The 18154-nt window shown below is 40.7% G+C and overlaps 2 protein-coding genes and 2 long non-coding RNA genes across 6 annotated transcripts; 1 reads left to right on the forward strand and 3 right to left on the reverse strand.

Annotated features, from left to right (window-relative positions):
* Positions 1-3850: 3850 nt before the first annotated feature.
* Positions 3851-7913, forward strand: LOC135347654 (uncharacterized). The gene is made up of 6 exons (XR_010398495.1): positions 3851-3990; positions 4606-5519; positions 5606-5785; positions 5968-6070; positions 6639-7071; positions 7257-7913. It is a non-coding gene; the product is annotated as an uncharacterized LOC135347654 (long non-coding RNA).
* Positions 3854-9427, reverse strand: LOC135347646 (uncharacterized). Of its 3 annotated transcripts, XR_010398489.1 has the most exons (5): positions 9307-9427; positions 9107-9152; positions 8141-9050; positions 4051-4692; positions 3854-3994 (listed from the first exon to the last, which is right to left on the reverse strand). XR_010398489.1 is itself a non-coding variant. In XM_064545685.1 (3 exons), the coding sequence occupies exons 1-3, from the start codon at positions 8601-8603 to the stop codon at positions 4610-4612; spliced, it is 591 nt and encodes a 196-aa protein (XP_064401755.1). In that variant the 3' UTR covers positions 3990-4609. The 3 variants fall into 3 exon arrangements, 1 of the variants encoding a protein (XP_064401755.1); XR_010398488.1 differs by lacking the exons at positions 9107-9152; positions 9307-9427 and adding an exon at positions 4750-4794 and having other exon boundaries at positions 8141-8603; XM_064545685.1 differs by lacking the exons at positions 9107-9152; positions 9307-9427 and adding an exon at positions 4750-4794 and having other exon boundaries at positions 3990-4692; positions 8141-8603.
* Positions 9428-10960: 1533 nt separating this feature from the next.
* Positions 10961-12165, reverse strand: LOC135347657 (uncharacterized). The gene is made up of 2 exons (XR_010398502.1): positions 11799-12165; positions 10961-11330 (listed from the first exon to the last, which is right to left on the reverse strand). It is a non-coding gene; the product is annotated as an uncharacterized LOC135347657 (long non-coding RNA).
* A 1206-nt stretch (positions 12166-13371) lies between these two features.
* LOC135347612 (uncharacterized) lies at positions 13372-15878 on the reverse strand. Its single transcript, XM_064545645.1, has 5 exons — positions 15764-15878; positions 15543-15588; positions 14128-15476; positions 13693-13737; positions 13372-13636 (listed from the first exon to the last, which is right to left on the reverse strand). The coding sequence occupies exons 2-5, from the start codon at positions 15578-15580 to the stop codon at positions 13554-13556; spliced, it is 1515 nt and encodes a 504-aa protein (XP_064401715.1). The 5' UTR covers positions 15581-15588; positions 15764-15878; the 3' UTR covers positions 13372-13553.
* Between the last annotated feature and the right edge of the window lie 2276 nt (positions 15879-18154).

Genomic DNA, 18154 nt, shown 5'->3' on the forward strand with positions numbered 1-18154 from the left:
TACCCTGTTCTATTAAACTTAGCTAGCTCGCATGCAGCTGCTTGCTTGTTCTAATTATTCCGGACACTTTGCATGCTCTATTCCAATTATACCCGGACAATTTCCAAAATAATTATTTTTTCTTGTCCGATAAATTAGAAGATATACGGTATATATAATTGTAGAGAGAGATAGCCTCGACTCCAGCCCCTTGAATAGTGGGCCTGGTATTTACTGTTGGGTGGACAATTAATTTATTAATATTATTTACCGTATTTTATCTCATTGAACGTTAAAACAGTATTAACGGCAAGTTAATGTTTAGCATGTCTTGGCCTATTTTACATGCATGTGCAAGGCATGGGCCCGTGGGCTGACATGAGGCTGATGAGCGCGCCATGAGACAGAAGCATGGAATCCTCATTGCCAGCACATGGCCTGAGAAACTTGATACTTAGTCTCATGAATCAGCCGGCCTTTACATGTAGTTTAAGGAGGAAGGGCGGCCGATTCATGAGCTATGACCACTTGGCATGCTGGTTGGATGTCCTCCTCGGCCTCCTAACTCCCTCTTCTGGCCGGCCCCGGCCCTGCGCGCGCTGCAGAATTGTCAACACACACACAACTCCTGTTCCACAAAACAAGTAAGTTCCCTTATACATAACTAGGGTGACGCAAGCGCCATGGGGGCAAGCGACACATCCAACTCTGCTGAAAGAAATGACACCACATCTTGTGGCAGGTTGATGACATGGCCTGCGTATTCATATTGTCCAAGTGGTAATCGATAGATAGACATTATTGGCATGACTGCAGATATAAACAGCATCTTGGATTGAACAGCGTTCAAATAGAGGCATATCGGGATTCACTCTGTAGCCTCTGCATGTGTTGCTTCAAGCGTGCCTGTGTGGCCTCTCTGGAGTCTCTGTAAGTGTAATGAACATTTAATAATGTTTGGCCACTTTCTGCTGGCTTGTGCACTTTCTACACAAAATGTATTTATGTTAGGCAACTTGAACACCTGCAGAACCGTTTTGAGTCAGTTACCTTCACTTCCTGCTGCTCCTGTGTGCCCTGTATCTTTCTCTGTGTCTCCTTTCCCTCTTTTTAGCTGTTTCTGGGGATCTTGCCTGTCGCTCCCGCTCCTAGTTTTGTCACTATTCATATCTTTATCGAGCTAAAGTTATTGACTCGCGTAGAAATTGGTAAAGGATCACGTGTCACAAAAGCAAATGTCGTATGCCAGTCCACGGTGGACATACATACATACACCACCCGGACCACGTGCATGACTAACTAAGGGACTCGCTTCGCTCGCCCCAATTATGTCCCATTAAGATCCTGCAAAATGTCCTTACCTGACTCTATACACCGGTACTTGCTTGTAATAGTTACTGTATAGCGTGAAATTTTCGTGAGGTGCAAAATTTCGCGTTTTTCGAGGGCATGCAGAGCAGCTAACACAAACATTATAACTGGGATAAATTCCCACGCACTGGTATTTCACATGCAAAGCTATTGGTGGATGTGGTTTCCTGGCATTGAAACGCGAATATTAGAACCCACGAAAATTTCTGCTGAGGGCTCTGGAGCCAAAAGAGCGAAAATTTCCCGCTATACGGTAGAAGATACACCTATTAATTTTTGCAAAAAATGCTAATTCAATCTCCGTTATGAATAGTGCTCCGTTATGAGTAGTGCAACAGTATAGACACAGAGTCTCTCTCTTTATCACATAAACTCATAAATTTCAGGCAGTTTCATGCACTTGCTATAGATCTATCATTAGCCTAGCCTCGATCCCAGGCTGCACTTCATCCTCACTCCTCACTGCAAGTAGCTAGCACACTTCATGGGAGAAAAGAAACCAGCCAAAGCACCCTCGGAGGCAAACCTGTAAAAAGCCACAACAACATTCACAGGATGGACAAATGGAAGGCCTGAATGTAAGAAAGAAACACATATTCAACAGAAAGTAATTGTCAAACCCCAACAGTTGCTAAAATTCCACATTTAGGCCAGTCACAACACTAGTCTCGCGGGCCATACTCCAACATACTGGTACTACATATGGTGACTAGCTATAGCCAGGTTTTCGTGTCGAGTTCGGAACAATGGCATTTCAAGAATTTCCACGCAAAAATGTACTGCAAGCATTCAAAAGGGGCGTGGTTTACAATCGTCCACCATTGCTAAAAGTTGACAAGCTACATGTACACTGTACTGAGTCTGTTGGTTGTACAATTAGGCACTCTAGCTAAAGGATCAAGACTATGCTTTCTATAGCTGATGGATAGCTATAGCTAAGAGAGAATAGGGAGCCTAAAAGTATGGTTTCATTATTCCAGGCAAGACCTCTTCTCTCCAGAATTACTAAGAGTTAATGAACTACATGGCAGGATGCACTAATTAAATTCCACTAAGACACAAAAACCTGGACCATATGTACTATCAGTTTGTGGAGTATGGCCCGCGAGACTACACGAACGGTCCTGCAGTTCGTTATTTTTTCCCTTGGGGATCAAATTACTTGACATTTGCATTGTTACTTGGACTTTTGAGACATGGCTGTATGCGTGTGTATAATTATTAGTCATTGTATGTCATTGTATAGCACCTAATAAAATAATGGGTATAAATTTATGATTATTTTTATGCCTGTCGCGAGTGTATTTAATTAAACTGTAAACGCTATTTCAACGACAAAAGATCATCATACCTTATATATACATTTTGATAATAATGAGCATGTGACCACATGTGTGCATGTGTACAGGATATTCTAGTTAATTACGCAATGTCATGTGGTGATGGTGCACATTTAGTGCCATTATAAGAACATAGGCAAGAGATCGAGTCAAAAAATAGAGAGTCTATTGAAGGCCTTGTCAATTTGTCAGTCAACAGATAGAGCAAAGTTGTTGTGAGTTATAAGTAACTTTCAATACAGTATTGGTACGATAATTATGTACTCTGATTTTGATTGTACATGCTTTGATAAACCCATTGCTGAGCTTTAATAAATTAACAACTTACTGCATTACTACTGTACTAGGTCAGCTTAAATTAGTATCCGTGAAATATGGAAGTTGGGATTTAGATAAGTATAAGCTTTTTGTCATTTTTGTCAAATTAGCAGCAATAAAATAATATTTTCATGGCAGATAAAAAAAAAAAACTAATTAGTACGTGAAACATAAGTGTGGGAAAAGGCACAGATTATATTATTATAGTGATATGCATATATATAAGCAAGTCTGAGAATAGAAGTACATGTATAATATACATGTATACTCTATTCTCTATATATATATTATATATATATATTGTACATAATTATTATGTACAAGAAGAATATACTCTTGATAAAGTGTGATATCAATTTTAAGTTAGTCCTCTTGAAACGACTCATTGGGAGAGTAGTTGCCAACAAACGGTTTAACGGTATCCACTATATCGCGAGCCTCCGTACTTTCCAATTTCATATACAAAGATATAGGCCATGGAGGTTGAGCTGGTGTCATTGGTGAGGAAATGAGGGCCATCTCCTGAGGTAGTAGGTGTCCAGGGGATGTTTCTTGGGCAGGGCCATCATAGTTTCTGGGAAAGATCTGTACACTGATCAAAGGTACAATACTTGCACTGATAGCGGCCGCAGCTGTGCCAGTTGACACAGGCTCTGCATTGGGATAGTTAACTGTACTTGAGTAATCCTCCACGCTGTCCTCTTCAGACGCCACTTCCGAATCGTCTTTCAATTGGTTGACATCAGCGATACAGTTTTTGAATGGCAAGTAGGTGAGGTTTTCTTCGACAGTGAGAGATGCCGAGTTCGAACTGTATCCGCTTGTAATTGTTGCTTGAGCACTGACGGTTTCTTGAAATTGTGTATGCCCTTGATATCGCTCTTGATATCGTGTAGGTGGTTGTGATACCTCCTCGTGAGCTGTGTCATTCTCGGATTCATCATTTGATGGGGAGATGGCGTGACGTCTGGGAAATGCTGCGGTAACTAATTATACGTACATGCTCTTAATTGATTGTTCATGAACTCTTGGTTACACTCACCTTCTTCACACATACCAACTCTCTTAATTAACGTAAGCTTTACCTACTTTCTATTAATTATAGGGCAACTTTTTCTCTACAACTTAACTATGTACGTAGCACTAGCCGAGCAACTTGAGGAATATAATCCAAAAGGACAATTCTTTCAGTAAGCATAAACTGGGGGAGCTAGTAGAAAGCATACTCTAGTAAGTGAAACTAATCTGTGAACAGTAAAGTCAACAGAAAAAAGGATAAAAAGAGAATTGAGATACTACAGTGAATCTTTTATACACCTTGCAATTATTTAAGTCATATGACCTAAGATTACTACACAGTATGAGGACGTATCCTATAATAGTAAACTAACTATAGCAGAGGTATAGTCGTAATCTAATTGAACAGGAAAACATTGGTAATAGTTAATTGAGTTCTAGTAAACAGTACAAAAAACACAGATAAGCTATAATACAAGTGCACAGCCACATCATTAGTTATAATTATCAGTACAAAAATCTATGTACAAAGTGTCTATGTACAAAATGTCAAACGTTTTGTTCTCACTACAATGTACAGGTAGCTAGCACACCACCCTCTCACAATACTCTACCGAATACTTCATGGGAGGAGGGAAGCAAGCCAAAGCACCCTCAGGAGGCAAACCTGTAAAAAGCCATAACAACATGAAAAATATTCACAGGGTGGAGTGAAAGCACTTACGGAGAGGATTGGGTCTCTTGATGTAAACAGGAGCAGATGGAATACCTGAAACACATCAAAAGTAATTGTCAAACCCCTAACAGTAGCCTCGATTCAAGGCCGCTTTAGAAGCGGCCTGGTATACCTTGTATGCGCATGCGCTTACATTACCCCAAAAAGGGGGTAATCCGTGTATTTGTGGATACTGTCAGTAAAATAAACACGTATACTATTTTGTATTCTAATTTTAGTGGTCCGTGTTACACACTTTACATATAGCAAAGATGACTAGCTCGACTGACACTGAGTTCTCTTCCGCTCTGGCTTATGCCCTTTCTTGTGTGAAGAGAAGTCATTTAGTTCTGAGGGATAAACAGCTTGATACTCTACGGATGCTGTACGAAGGGAATGATGTTTTCCTGTGGGTTCCTACTGGATATGAAAGTCTATCTGCTACCAAACTTTGCCTTTTTTATTCGACAAGAAGCTGGATAGAATTAGTTCTCCTCCTAGTGAGCGTAGTATTGTCCCCTAGTGTCTCTAATGGTAGATCAAGTGACTAGTCTACATGATCGTGGTGTTCCTGCTGGTATACTCAGTGGAAACAAAGGGGTCGATAAGAAGTCCAAGTGAGTGCTTCACCTACCCCCAGAATACTCATAAGGCAGTGCCAGTCCTCTATACAAGGCTCTAACTGCTCCAATCGTCCACTGCGAGTGTCCGCATCTCGCATATGTTTTTTGCTACATCGCTGTCTTTCACAAGTCATCTGATCGCCACCTGACATAACAGTAAGTTCAATAGAATCTTTCAAGTATGAATGTTTCTCGATCATTATGTCTATCATGTCTGCGGCCTTTGCCTCATTCTTGTGTAGAACATCAAGGACTACAACCTCAGATTTTTTGGCCATCTCTGTGCTGTGGGGGTGCTTAATGTGACTGACAACACACCGTTTGTACCGCTGGAGGGGCTTGATGTACTCGCACAGTATTCAACCGACTAGAACGACCAAATTTTCTTGGATGCCCTCAATGTCGGCCTTTGTAGGAAGGAAGTGAGTTATTTTTAGGGAACCCAGGTTAGGGGGGAAAAGGTTGAGACTGGAGATGGTCCTTTGCCAACAAACTGTACATTTGCACTAGCTCACCATGATGGTCACTACGTATGTCTCTAACGCCCTTTGTTTTAGCAACGTTGTCCCCCACGAACTTGAAACATGCACCCTCATCAATCCAGGCATCGATAAGACGTTGGTACAGCTTGCTGATTTTCGTGACCAACTTCAACACGGCACAGTAACTGATAGTGACACTAAGATGATTCAGCCTGGAGTATACCTGTGAGTAATTCAATGTAATCATAATTATATAAGAGGAGATGGATTGGAAACGGAGGTAGCATCGCGTTACATTAATTTTTAAATCTGTGTACGGTTGTGCAGCACTTGGGGAAACGATGTTTCTGGAATTAAGACCACTGCAATTAATGCATTCAAAGCCCCCCTAAAACAACATGCATTCTCATGCCCTCTATAATAGTGAGCATCCTTTGGAAAAAATACGTTTTTCAAAATAGCTACAAAGAGTGTCATGTTCTGAGATCTTTATGAGTATGCTTCTAGCTAATGGTAATACTTAATTATCAGTGTACTGCATGTGTCAATCCATACGTTCCTCAGGTGACAGTTGGGAGTATACTGCAGGCACTATCTAGTCTAGATTTTACTAACGTTACAATCATACATACATTTTGTAGCCTCGATTAAACCCTGGCCTAACGTGGCAAGGTAACTTCCGTTTCCAATCCCTCTCTGTGATATAATAATTATACCTGTATCTGAAAATACGTAGTGGACACACATCATACATGTACATGTACATGTACAAACCTTTTTGTTTACTCTACAGTTGAAGAGTACGAGAGACAGAAACGACTGAATACCACACATTCTTGTGTTACGCTCTTTCAAGAGAATTGCTGTGGCCATACACATCCCAGGGTAGTGACTCTCTCCGCGTTTATGCAAGTTCCTATGATCTGAACGTCCTACGATCGTCTGGATAAGCCTAAATAGAATCGGAGACTTTCGCTGTAGTTCAGACACAGCCTGTTTCCACGATAACGCTTCCACATTGTCAATTGGAACCCGGTGAAATAGAGAGACAAACTCCCCAGAGTTACGACATTCGTCGTCAAGAATTTTCACCACACCCTCTACCAATTGGTCCTTCAGTGAAGAGCAAGAAAATGCTGCCTTGGCAATAGACTGAATGTTGCCACTATTCAGTGCCTGGCGTAATTTCTGGAGACTTTCATCTACTTCCGCAGTCACTGTACTGGGTGAGCTCACTGTGATCTGTATATTGTTTAATTAATTAGTGTGATTTTGGTGTGTTTACAGTATCAGATCTGTTATCCTCACCATAACTGTTTCAGTCGAACCAGGCTTGGAAATATCTTTTGCAACACCTTCTGAACCTTTAAGTTAATGGCTATATATTAATTTACGTTTATTTCGTTTGTAGGTGGTTTAACATACCGTCAACAGAAGAAAACTGCTCGAGATTGGTCAACTCTAACAGCGGTGGCTGACGAGGACAGTCTGTGTGCGCTATGAAAAAGAGATGATTCCTGTCATCTACATATATGATTTGTTGCAATCAACCTACGTTCCTCCCTGGTTGAGAAAGCAAGCCTTCTTCCAGGTGCTCCTACTGTCAGACGTTTTGCTAGAGGTCTAGCATGGACTGTGTGAGGTGATGCTTCAAGCCCACTGGTGTCTTTAGTTCTCTTCCTACCTGATACCATAGGACTACAGATGGAAGCCTTATTTCGACCCTGCTCAAAACCACACTTAGCCATACTTCTAAAGGCTTTAAGTTTAGACTCCAGAGACTGGAATTTGTTTGTGCAAGCTCTACAAATGTATGAAGATATATAGCCCATCACACTCACTAACTGGCAGCTCTAGCAGTTTGCCAAGTCTGTCTGGAAGGCATCTTTGAACAGACTCTTTGCTGAACAGAGCTGAGCAGCGAGTAGAAGTAACAATGTTGCAGCACAATCTGCATATTCTGGTGGCTGCCATTGTCTTGAACATTCTACCACCAACCACGCAGTCTTACGTATTTTTCCTTTGTGTACTTTGTCCGATTTTATCACTTGCGTAATACTGATAAATATACGAATTATTTCGCGCATGCGCATACAAGGTATACCAGGCCGCTGTAAAGCGGACTTGAGTCGAGGCTACCCTAACAGTTGCTGAAATACCACATTAGGCCAGTAACGAGGTACACAATAGAGAGGTACTAAAATTGGAACGTCTAACTCAGATGATGGGTCTCTCAAGCGTACAAAACAATGGATTTTGGTTCTCGCATAACTTACTAAAAAAATATTGACTGACCTGGGTTACATTCAATGACAGACAGTGGTGGACCAGACGACACTTGCACAGGGGAGCCACAATAGGAGGGGAACACAGAGATGTATGGAGGCAAACTTTCCTTATCATCAGAGAACCAGAGGTAATCCTGCCATTGCTTTGGGCATTTGTCAGTGCGTTTTGGACGGGTGCAGCGTGGAGTTTTAACCCGACATTTCTGTAGGACAGGATCCCCAATGACCTCGTTACTGGCCACAGCAGATGCAGAGTGGGCGATTGCCACTTTTTTGGAGCCTTTCTCTTCCGATGCATTGGACGAAGTCGTTTCATCATCGGCACTGAGCCCTCCCCCTCCACACAATATGGCTGGAGAAGACAGCACGTCGGAACTTACTTTGATATCAACATCACACAATCGGTCAATCAACTCTAGCTCCTTGCTAGTATTACAGCCGCTTAGAGGATCAATAATGATCTTGTACATGTACTTGAGTGGGGTTTTTCAGCCTTAACCAACCGCATAATATCTTTATAGTCGTCGTTCAATTCCCCCCTTCCTGGTTCAACAAGCGACTTGAGGATCCGCTCACCCATCGCCTGGTCAACAACTACAAAATCATTCTCGAATTCAACATCGCACTCCTCAACTCGGTGTGTATTATCAGCATCTTCTTCAACGCGTAAACTGTCACCACTATCTTCCTCGGACAAACATGGAGCCTGATGCAAATCATTGCTATCTTCACTAACGTCAGGTGATAAGTCATCAACTCGTAAGCAATCTCCTTCAACGAAATTTGATGTTAACAGTGACCCCAAAATCATTGGATCCTTTTCGACATATTTGACGTTGAATTCATTGTTACTCTCCGTCTCGAGAATCGCTTCTGTTCTCTGCTCCGAAGGTCCCTCTTGGTTGTTTGCATTATCACTGTGATAAAATAATACGCTCAAAATATTGACATAATTTTGTCTGCATCAACTTACTCGAAAGTCACTTCTGCCACTTGCTGAATTTTCTGTATCTTTTCACCTGAAAATGTGTTTATATATAAAAAAAAAACAGAGGTATTGTTTGTCATGTGATATCATCAGTGTTTGTGTACATTGTGTGTTGATAATTATTGTCAAATCAGTAATTAACACCTTGACACCAAGCCAATATTAGTTTCTAACACCTAACTTACCTTATAAACGGTTTTTTTGAGTCAAAATAAAAGCTCTCACAGTAATACAGTAGAGTCAAAAGTAGACACAACCTTTATTGATTTTATACAGAGTATCTACTGTCAATACTAAACATGTGACCATATGCATGCATAGATAGACTATGTGACTGTGATGATCTACACCCATATTCCCAGCTTACACCTGAAAAACAAAGACAGAATCAATGATATATGCAGAGCTAGCTTTCTGCATGATCTGAGGCATGCATCACAAAGAGGAGAATGGTCACTAATGTTCAGCTAACTCAGGGTACGTTAAGTATCTGTATACAACAACTACATCATTATGTAACATATACTTGTTGACTCATACATGCACATTGTGCAGATGTTAGCGAGTAGAGTTCTAGTTCGAGTCAGAGTTGTGGTGTACCTTCCAAGTCTGTCGACCATCCTCCAGCGACTGTGGGCCACGTCAACCACCCCCTACTGGAAAAGCCGTGAGTCCTCCCTTACCTTACCTTCTTATTCTTTAATAATTTATTAGTACAGAGCTATACCATTGCTCGATTAAGGTTTTGATTGTCTCAAGTCGCACATACGTACATCTCACTTGCTATCTAGACTTTTACATAGCCTCAATTTACTATGTGTAGGTCTAAAAACATACTGACTAGAGAGTATGCTGATAATTGCTCACTATTCTTTCTTTGTGTAATCCCGATGACTAGCTACTATACTACCGGTAGCTTACAGAAGGCTAGCCTTGTCCCCACGCCTACTTTCTCTCCGTGTTAATGCCTTCCCTTGAGGCCTATATATGGAGGAGGCTAACAGAATGCTTGACAAAGCACATACATATGTGCTTTGCATGAACCAGCCATGAGTCGGCTGTCTCATTGACCACGAATTCTAAGTATGTACGCACATTTCTTTTGAACTTCTTCGTACAGGAGCTTTGCCTTTGATTATTTTTCCCGTCTTGTTTAAGCGAACATTCATTTATCTTCATTGAGCAATGAGTACCAGAGGCTGTATTTAGGAGGCAGCCAATAATTTTAGCCTCATTCACTGGCCAATTTAATCTATACTGCTATATTTACGATTTGGGAACTAGCGCGTGGGCTGGGAGACTTGTTCAATAATTAGTGTCTCTTTCCCCCTTTTAATAGGAGGATCAAATCAGGTGAGAAAGAAGTATATAGTTCAAGGTCTCTTGGCTGCTAGACAATGTAACAATTAATGAACCATTGAGTCATCTGATCATGCTTTGCAATATCATTTTCCGATTACTTTTGCGAATCACGCTCTTCTATTTAATTTTAAATTGTGTGTGGTGGTGATTTTGATGAATACTTTTTACCTTGTACAGTTTGTTATTGTTCCCCTGGAGATTAAATTTCTGAGACATTGTTATTTTGGACTTTCGAGGCATGGCTCAACCATAGATAGTAAAGGAAAGGGATTGGAAACGCATTACGTCATATGTCACAATCCTACTTACGGATTGTAGCCTCGATTACAGGCCCTCTATTGCGGCGTAAATCGAAGCCACATGGTATAATTATGAGAGTATCTCAAGCTGGAGCCCTAAGCATGTCTAAGCTCATACTGTGGACAGTGTAGTTAAAGGATAAGGGCTTCATGATGGCATCCATATCAGTAAAAAAGCTAGATCTATCATAATTATTTTAGTTACATAATAATATTATAAACACGACAACAATGTATTTATTATCTTACTAAACTCCCTTTGTGAGTCTTGACACTAATTATAAGTGTAATACTGTACTCTAAGGGATGTCAATAATAATTTATTATGTTTAAAGTAAGTGGTTGCAAAATTACAGTGTATACACACAAGCAAAAATAAACATGTATATATGTATACTTAATAATGAGGTGACAGGTGAGGTTACTAAGTGTCTTATATGGTTGAATTTATATCTTCCTAGATGCTTTTGTTTTGTCGAGAGAGGGTAGGATCTGGTTGAGGTCGAGGATGGCTTGAATTTTTTCTTACGAGCTTTTTGCTTCACATCCTAAAAAGACAATTATATAAATCACATTAAAAAACATGTACGTAAAAGTTGTTGTAAATCAATAGTGGGTGTCTTGATCACTCCAAAATCATTTGCACCTCATTTACTAGCATGAGTACTACAACATACAAATAAAAAAATAATAATCTGCCAAAGCATTATTGAGAAAAGGCGCCCACAAAATTGTCACTACAACGAGAATAATTTTGATTAAAACCAAGTATAACTCACTAATCCATGTAACATGCTTCTTATACCACATACCACCTTATAGCTCAATCATGCCAGAAAAAGATTCTTTCGTGCAATCAATCCTTGTTACCTCCTATTGAGTAATAAAGCGCCTGCAAACAACTCACCCTAAACTTTCAAGGTAGAAAAACACTTTTTGGGGTACAATATACATCCAAACTTTATGGTACCACTACCATTGGAAAGCTTATGTTTTTATGTACCCAAATAGCTCACTTGATTGGCTTGAACGCTGAAAAAATGATCTTGAGGTCCAAAAATATAGCTTTAAAAACAGCAAATGACCTTTTGACTAGCAATGAATAACATTAAAAATCGTAAGTAGGATTGTGCCATCCAGACTCTGTTGAAAACATTGGTGCACGTGATGCGTTTCCAATCCCTTTCCTTTACTATCTATGGCTCAACTGATAATAATTATTAGGAAAACTATCAGAGTGTAATTAGGTGCTAATTACTAATACCAGGCCAACTCCCGCTAATATCGAGAGTGTCCTGCTAATACTATATAATGTGTATAAATTATGCTAATTACTATGCAGCCTATCAAGTGTAATTAATCATCCATTAAACTGTAACACAGCATTTTCTAATTCAACGACAATTAATGTGTAAGATCATCAAACCTTATATTATTATGATCTAATATGCATGTGACAGACATGCATGTACAGTAGATTCTGCATGGTTAATTACGCAATGTCCTGTGGTGATGGTGCAAATTTAGTGGCCATTATAAGCAAGAGGTCAAGTCAAAAGATTATAGGGAGTCTATATACCAGTTGAAGGCCTTGTCGATTTTTGTACTATAATTAATGAGTGACAGGCAAAAAGTAAAAAGATTGAACAAAGTCGATTGTGAGTTCTAAGTAACTTCAATAAAATTAATGTAGTATTGGGTACAATGTATGTATTTTGATTCTATTTGTACATACTGCGCAGTGTACACAATTAAGGTCACCACGTTAATTGTAGTGTACAACAAGCTCGTATCTAGATACATTTTTGCCCTAAGATCTCAACCCCATCGTTATGCCAGAGTATTAATAAACAGCTTACTGGGAAAATACCTCATTTCAGCTGTACTAGGTCAGTCCTAGTCTCATGAATCAGCCGGCCTTGGAGAGTCCAAGGCCGGCTGATTCATGAGACTAGGTCAGTCATGCGGAAATATGTAACTGAAAGTAAAAGCTAAACATCTAAACAGTTCTGCATGGGATCTCATTGCTATTATAAAGTCAACCATCACAGCTTGATTGGCATACACTGTGCAATAGTTGGTGTGAGTGACTCTCGATCTAGTTGGTTATAGCTAGAACTTGTAGTAGACGATTCAGTACACAAGACCCACAAAACTGGCCAAGAGGAGGATAGTCGAGTTCAATTTCAGAAGGTTTTTCATTCTGATCGTCTACATACATGTACTCTGTTACCTCCAACCACCAAAGGAAAGAATTGGAATGCAAGGTGAAAAACTTATGAATAATTAATGAGCAATTAATAGACCGTAACCTTAATTAAAGTCCTCTGGAAGCATGATCTGAGACATAAGCATGGAAGCCTCATGTCACATGGCTAGTTGGGCGTGGCCCCACCCTAGAAACTTAGCTTTAGGGAGGAAGGGCGGCTGATTCATGAGACCACACAATTATCTTTGCGATTGATATCTCAGTGCACTCCTGCTCTTTATTAACCATTATAATATGAGTAGTGCAACAGTATAGACACATAAAAGAATAGAAACAATGCATGTCTCTCGTTATGAATACGTCACAGTACGTGACTACCGTTAGCATTTTTCAGTAAAATAATTTCTACGAAACAGCATGCTACATGTATACAACAATTAAAAAATAATCAGCAGGACTACATTATACACTACTTAGTACATGTAATAGTCACTATCTCCTGTCACTATACAATATTAATTTTTATGTTAATTGTTTTCTCCTCACTCCTCACTGCACGTAGCTAGCACACCAACCTCTCACGATACTCTGCCGAATACTTCATGGGAGGAGGGAAGCAAGCCAAAGCACCCTCAGGAGGCAAACCTGTAAAAGCCACAACAACATGAAAAATATTCACAGGATTGAGTGAAAGCACTTACGGAGAGGATTGGGTCTCTTAATGTAAACAGGAGCAGATGGAAGACCTGAACGTGAGAAAAATATCATTCAAAAGTAATTGTCAAACCCCTAACAGTTGCTGAAATGCCACATTTAGGCCAGTAACAACACATTAAGGTACGCAATATAGAGAGGTACTAAAATTGGACTGTCTAACTCAGATGATGGGTCTCCAGGGTGTCATACAGGATTTTGAAGTAGAGGAAGGAAATAAAAAAAATAACTAGAAAATGTTGCTAAAAAAAAGGTCAACTGTTATTTCAATACCCTGTTAGTATGTAAAATTGCCAGCTCCCCAAATAGTACCTGAATGCAAATTTAGGGGGGGGTATCCCCCCCTTTCTCTCTCCCCTTCTGTATGACACCCTGGTTTCTCAAGCGTTCAAAACAAGGGATTTTAGTTATCGCTAAATTACCGGGGTGGAGCTCAATTACAGCCAGTGGTGGACCAGACGACACTTGCACAGGGGGGCCGCAATGGGAGTGGAACACAGAGATGTAGGAAGGCAAACCTTCCTTATCATCAGAGCACCAGAGGTAATCCTGCCATTGCTTTGGGTATTTCACAGTGCGTTTTGGGCGGGTGTGGGATGGAGCTTCCTTCTGATCTTCCTGTAAGATATGATCCTCAATGATCTGCCTCTCGTTACTGGCTACGGCAGATACATAGTGGGAGGTAGCCACTTTTTTAGAGCCATTCTCTTCCGATGCATTGGACGAAGTCGTTTCGCCATTGTCTCTGGATACGCCCAATCCTCCCCCTGTGGCTAGAGAAGAAACCGCCAATGATTTGGACGAAGTCATTTCACCATCGTTGCTGGATACGTCCAATCCTCCGTCTCTGGATACGCCCAATCCTCCCCCTGTGGCTGGAGAAGAAACCGCCAATGATTTGGACGAAGTCATTTCACCATCGTCACTGGATACGTCCAATCCTCCCTCTCCATACAATGGAGAAGACACTGCCGATGATTTGGACGAAGTCATTTCATCATCATCGCTGGATACGCCCAATCCTTCCCCTCCACACAATGAGACTAGAGAAGACACCGCCGATGATTTGGACAAAGTCGATTTGCCATCGTCGCTGGATACGCCCAACCTTCCCCCTCCACACAATGTGGCTGGAGAAGACACCGCCGATGATTTGGACAAAGTCGTTTCGCCATCGTCACTGGATACGCCCAACTCTCCCCCTCTACACAATGTGGCTGGAGAAGACACCGGGTCAGAAGTTTCTTTGATATCGGCATCAAGCACTTGGTCGGCAACCAACTCCTTGCTAGTGTTGTTAGTGTTACTGCAGCCGCTCAAAGGATCAATGATGGTACTGAACTGGGGTTTTTCAGCCGTACTTCCGTAGCCCTCGCTCAATTCACCCGTTCCTAGTTCAACAAGCGACTTGAGGCTAATACGCTCACCCGTCGCATGGTCAACAACTACAGAGTCGCTGTCCACAGCATCACTCTCGAATTCAACATCGCACTCCTCAACTCGGTGTGTATCAGCATCTTCTTCAACTCGTAAGCTGTCATCACTCTCTTCCTGTGGAGCCTGCTGTGAATCATCGCTATCTTCACTGATGTCAGATAGCACATCGCTATCTTCACTGACGTCAGGTACAGGTGGCAAGTCATCAACTCGTAAGCAATCTCCCTCAACGAAATCTGCTGTTGACTCTGAAGGCTTCATTGGATCGTTTTCGACATATTTGACGATGGTACTCTCCGTCTCGAGAATCGCTTCCGCATCCAGCAAATTATTACTGTGGAAAGAAAGTGATAAATTTGGCTTTAGAATTCATTGCCTGAATTTGTCTGCATCAACTTACTCGATAGTCTCATCTGCCACTTGTTGAATTTTCGGCATCTTCTCAGCTGAAAATGTAATAAACACAGAGGAATTGATGTCAAATGATATCATCAGTGTTTGTATACATATCATTATGTTGTTGATAATCAATTGTCTAATCAGTAATTAACACCTTGGCCCGCGCGTGGCCCGCGCTAGCCACGATTCTAACACCTAATACATTTGTATGACCTAACTTACCTTTTAAACGGTGTTTTGGGTCAAAATAAAAGCTCTTCACAGTAGTCAAAAGTGAAAAGTATAGTCTAGTAGCTCGGATACAGATATGCAAACCCTTGATCAGTATACCCAATTTACTATGAACATGTGACCATACAAATAGCTATGATGATCCACACCATACATAAATTATTCCCAGCTTACACCTAAATAATCATGAAACAAAGACAGCTAGCTACATGAGAGTATACAATTATATGCAGAGCTTAATTTTCTGCATTATCTGAGGCATGCATCACATTTATAATTATGTTCAGCTATTAACTCAGGGTCATGTTAACTCTCTGTAGCTAGCTGTACTGTATACAACAACTACATACTTGTTGACTCATTTAACATTGTGCAGATGTCAGTGAAAGTTCGAGTCAGAGTTGTGGCTTACCTTCCAAGCCTGTCGACCATTCTCCAGCGACTGTGGGCCGACCCCCTACTGGAAGAGCCGTAAGTCCTCCCTTACCTTCCCTTCTTATTGCTTTACTCTAATAATTTAATTACTGTAGACCCCTTTTATAGTACAGAGCTTACCATTGCTCGATTAATTGTCTCAAGTCGCACATATATTATGTACATCTCACTTGCTATCTAGTACATGTAAATTTTTACACAGTCCCAATTTTAATTATAATTAACAAGATGTATTATAACAAGATGTTCATACAGCTGCATTCACCCCGTGCATTGAGCTTCACCAGTGGCAAAACGTAACGACCTTAATATTATGTGGAATGATCGTGAATCGGTAATGATCGTGACTCTATGATTAGAAAACAGTGTTTTTTGGCGCCTTTCAAGACGCCTACTGTAAGTACGTAGCCTCAACCACTGTCTCGTTAGCAGTTAAAGCAGTTCATGAAAGTGTCTAGTTCGCTCAAACATCACATTTGTGTGTCCACACACACACACACACACCAATCACTCTACCGCTGCGCACGCACGAGGTAATAATGTGTAACATGTGTATTGCATAACGAACATCATGAAACATGGCAGGTCTAAAATCATACTAGAGTAGATAGTATGCAGATAATTGCTCACCAATTCTTTATTTGTGTAATCCCGATGACTATACTGGTAGCTTACAGAGAAGGCTAGCCTCGTCCCCACGCCCACTTCCTCTCCGTGTTAATTGCCTTCCCTCGAGGTCTATGGAGGAGGCTAACAGAAGGCTTGTCGGTGTGCATGTATGTGCTTTGCATTAGGCAGCCATGAGGCAGCCATGAGTCAGCTGTCTCGCACTCTTTGTTGACCATGAGGAAAATCTAAGTATGTACGCACTTGGACTTCTTCGTACAGGAATTTTACTTTTGATGCAGTGAGTACCAGAGGCAGTATCTATCTAGGAGGCAGCCAATAATTCTAGCCTCATTCACTGGCCATTTTTTTTAATTAATCTATACCGCTCTATCTATGATCTGGGAATTATAGCTGGGAGACTTGTTATGCCTCGAGGCGTAGCCGCACGAGGGATACGGTATTGTGTGTGTGTGTGTCTGTCTGTGTGTGTATTCCAGCTGTAACTGCTCAACGGTTGCAATGTGACGAAAACTAACAGCTTCTATAGGTTTCTAGCCACGCTCTCTTGGATTTTGATTCGGGGATTAGCAAACTAAAGCTTCTTTCTCAAGTTATGGCTGGTGTGACTCACATTGAAGGCTGTTGCAGTCTCTTTAGAATCTTTTATAGCATCATCTGTTCGCAAAAACTTTTTATTCAACTTATGAATTAGCCTTACACTAAAAGCGCTAGCTTTTTGTATTTACTTCTTCTATAACACTAATACTTTTGAGCGAAAGCAAAAACATGGCGAGAGGCATTAGCAAGTGCACGCTTGCAACACTCGTTCAATAATTAATGTGTCTCTTTCCCCCTTTTAATAGGAGGATTAAATCAGGTGAGAAAGAAGTATAGTTGAAGGTCTCTTGGCTGCTAGACAATATAACAATTAATGAACCATTGAGTCATCTGATCATGCTTTGCAATATCATTTTCCGATTACTTTGCGAATCACGCTCTTCCATTTAATTTTAAATTGTGTGTGGTGGTGATTTTGATGAATACTTTTTACCTTGTACAGTTTGTTATTGATCCCCTGGAGATCAAATTTCTTAGACATTGTTATTTTGAGACATGGCTCAACTATAATATTAGGAAAACAACATGTATCAGAGTGTAATTAGCACCTAAAAATTAACTAATTACTAATACCAGGCCAACTCCCGCTAATATCGAGAGTGCCCTGCTAATACCAGGCCAACTCCCGCTAATATCGAGAGTGTCCTGCTAATACCAGGCCAACTCCCGCTAATATTGAGAGTGCCCTGCTAATACTATATTTATAATGTGTATAAATTA

The sequence above is a fragment of the Halichondria panicea genome, chromosome 14, assembly GCF_963675165.1.
Source record: "Halichondria panicea chromosome 14, odHalPani1.1, whole genome shotgun sequence".
In the NCBI taxonomy this organism is placed as follows: domain Eukaryota; kingdom Metazoa; phylum Porifera; class Demospongiae; order Suberitida; family Halichondriidae; genus Halichondria; species Halichondria panicea.

Excerpts from the sequence above, each read along its gene's own strand:
- LOC135347612 (XM_064545645.1), bottom strand. The coding sequence starts at position 15,580 with ATGCCGAAAATTCAACAAGTGGCAGATGAGACTATCGA. Across the intron at positions 15,477-15,542 it reads GTGGCAGATGAGACTATCGA|TAATAATTTGCTGGATGCGG; the intron begins GTAAGTTGATGC and ends TTCTTTCCACAG. Across the intron at positions 13,738-14,127 it reads TGTAATTGAGCTCCACCCCG|GTCTTCCATCTGCTCCTGTT; the intron begins GTAATTTAGCGA and ends TCTCACGTTCAG.
- LOC135347646 (XM_064545685.1), bottom strand. The coding sequence starts at position 8,603 with ATGTACAAGATCATTATTGATCCTCTAAGCGGCTGTAATACTAGCAAG. Across the intron at positions 4,795-8,140 it reads TGTCATTGAATGTAACCCAG|GTATTCCATCTGCTCCTGTT; the intron begins GTCAGTCAATAT and ends GATGTGTTTCAG. Across the intron at positions 4,693-4,749 it reads CAAGAGACCCAATCCTCTCC|GTTTGCCTCCTGAGGGTGCT; the intron begins GTAAGTGCTTTC and ends GGCTTTTTACAG.